Below are 2,269 nucleotides of genomic sequence, written 5' to 3'. Positions count from 1 at the left end.
TCAGCCACGATGGCATCCCTGGGGAGAGCCGGGGGGAATGGGAGATGAGGTAAAACAGCCTGTTCTTTTGTGCTTTGTTATGTTATATAATGATATTATACAATTATACAGCATCTTATGCTATTTTAGGTTACACTTTATTAAGATATATCATTATATTATAACATTATATTTTATAGTATTTCATTATATTACTTAATATTTCATTATATCATAATATTATGGTATATCATATTATGTGCTACTGTAATATTTTATGTACTTTATATACAAATATTATTTTATACTTAATACATATTATTTCACTATACTATATAATTTTATACTTTACATACTTTATATATAAATATTGTTTTATATTTAATACAGATATTGTTTTATTATGCTATATTATTTCATATTCTACGTACTTTATATATAGACATTGTTTTATATTTCATATAAATATTATTTTATTATACTATATTATTTTATATTTTACTATATTATAAAACTATACCATTATATAACAACATAATTCTATCACTGTACATTACATTGTACAGTGATATTCCATTTTTATATTCTATTCCATTACATTTTTTATATTCTATTACATTATAGATCTTATTATAGATTATATATATTATATATAGATTGTATATACACTTACACAATATATTGTATAAAATAACATTATTTATTATCTTAACACAATATCACGGTATTATACCACAATATTATATTGTAATATTATAACATTATATCATGTCATATTATATTATACCATATTAATTATATTATATTATATTTCATTACATTATATTATATTATACTATATTATATCATATTATATTATATTTTAGGGGTTGATGTCTCTCACCTCTGGCTCTCATTTGCCAGGTACTCTGCCAACATCCTCACTGCCTGGAGCTCGGGGCTGGCACTGCCTTTGATCTCATCCAGGACCACTCCATATTTCCTCTGGGAAAGGCAACAAAGCCCAGCCTGTGAGTCCCTCGTTTTCCACAAACAATTGTTACTCCCCAAACCCTCCGTGAGAACAACAAACCCCCCGGGAAAGGCGGATTTCTGCTTTGTGTCCCCCCAAACCCCCTGCACTGACACCACCCCCGCCCCCCGTCCCAGGATGAGGCTCCTGGGGGTGTTCCCGGGACACCCCGAGGCTCCACCCCCAGCGCAGGGAATGTGGGATATCCCGGGGCAGCAGCAGGGTTATCCCCAGACATCATCCCCCTGCGTTCCCGGGATACGTGGGGAAGGAATTCCTCCCTGGGAGGGCCGGGATGGAATTCCCAGAGAAGCTGTGGCTGCCCCATCCCTGGAAGTGTCCAAGGCCGGGTTGGAGCAACCTGGGAGAGTGGGAGGTGTCCCTGCCCATGGAGGGGGTGGCACTGGGTGATCCTTAAGGTGCTTCCCACCCAAACCATTCCAGGATTCCATGACTGATCCCACGCCCCCGTTGTGGAGCCCCCCCGGCCCCTCACCTGGGCGATGTAGGCTCGGAACAGGAACACGTCCCTCTCCACCTCCTTCTCGGGGCTGGACGGCTGGAAACGGGAATGTTTAGGGGTCTGTCCCCCAGAGAGCTTCTCACACACGAATCCCCTCCCGACGAACCTCACGCATCCCACCCCCCCAGCCCGCGGGAGCTCCATCTCCCCTCAGGGACCCCCAATCCCATCCCGGGCCGGGCCGAGGGACCCTCAGGGCGCCCCAAACCCGGCGCTTTAAGGACCTCCCAGAAGACCCCCAAAGCACCGCCCGGCCCTCCCAGAGCCTCGCCGACCTTGGCGCGCTGCGCCTCGTTGATGGCGGCCTGGAAGGCGCCGATGTAGAAGTTGTTGCGGAGGTCGAACAGCTCGTCCGCGTCCCCGCCCGGCGCCGCTCCGCTCCCGGCCGCCATCGCTCTCTCACACACGTACCCGGAAGCGCCCGCGCCGCGCGCGGGCCGCCGGGAGCCGCCGTCGCCATGGCGACCGCCAATAGGAGCGCGAGGAGCCGGCCGTCGCCATGGCGACCGCCAATAGGAGCTGTAAATGCCACCACAGCGACGCCGAGAGAATCCCTAAACACTGCGGCGTGGGCGGGGCTGGAGGGAGACGGCCAATGGGCGGCGGAGGCGGCGCTGACGCCATCGGGGCGCGCCCGGGGCGGGGCGAGCACGTGGTGGGATCATGGCGGCGTTCCGGGAGCTCGGGATCTCGCCGTGGCTCGCGGAGCAGGCGCGGCAGGTCGGGCTCACCCGGCCCACGCCCGTGCAGGCCGC

The 2,269-nt window shown here is 48.9% G+C and overlaps 2 protein-coding genes across 2 annotated transcripts in view; one reads left to right on the top strand and one right to left on the bottom strand.

Annotated features, from left to right (window-relative positions):
• The window catches only part of COPE (coatomer protein complex subunit epsilon), a 7,803-nt gene extending 5,857 nt beyond the window's left edge, over positions 1-1,946 (bottom strand). The window contains exons 1-3 of the mRNA XM_017838181.1: positions 1,790-1,946; positions 1,488-1,550; positions 863-963 (exon numbers count right to left, since the gene is read on the bottom strand). Coding sequence (XP_017693670.1) covers positions 863-963; positions 1,488-1,550; positions 1,790-1,906 — 281 coding nt within the window. The 5' untranslated portion in view covers positions 1,907-1,946. The remainder of the gene's footprint in view (positions 1-862; positions 964-1,487; positions 1,551-1,789) is intronic.
• Positions 1,947-2,177: 231 nt separating this feature from the next.
• Positions 2,178-2,269, top strand: part of DDX49 (DEAD-box helicase 49) — a 4,866-nt gene continuing 4,774 nt past the window's right edge. Inside the window, exon 1 of the mRNA XM_017838165.1 lies at positions 2,178-2,234. Within this exon, the coding sequence (XP_017693654.1) occupies positions 2,178-2,234 (57 nt within the window). The remainder of the gene's footprint in view (positions 2,235-2,269) is intronic.

Source organism: Lepidothrix coronata, unplaced genomic scaffold, assembly GCF_001604755.1.
Source record: "Lepidothrix coronata isolate B3197 unplaced genomic scaffold, Lepidothrix_coronata-1.0 Scaffold327, whole genome shotgun sequence".
Lineage (NCBI taxonomy): Eukaryota > Metazoa > Chordata > Aves > Passeriformes > Pipridae > Lepidothrix > Lepidothrix coronata.
Note: the sequence above shows the minus strand (reverse complement) of the source record. Positions and strands in the feature narration are given on the sequence as shown.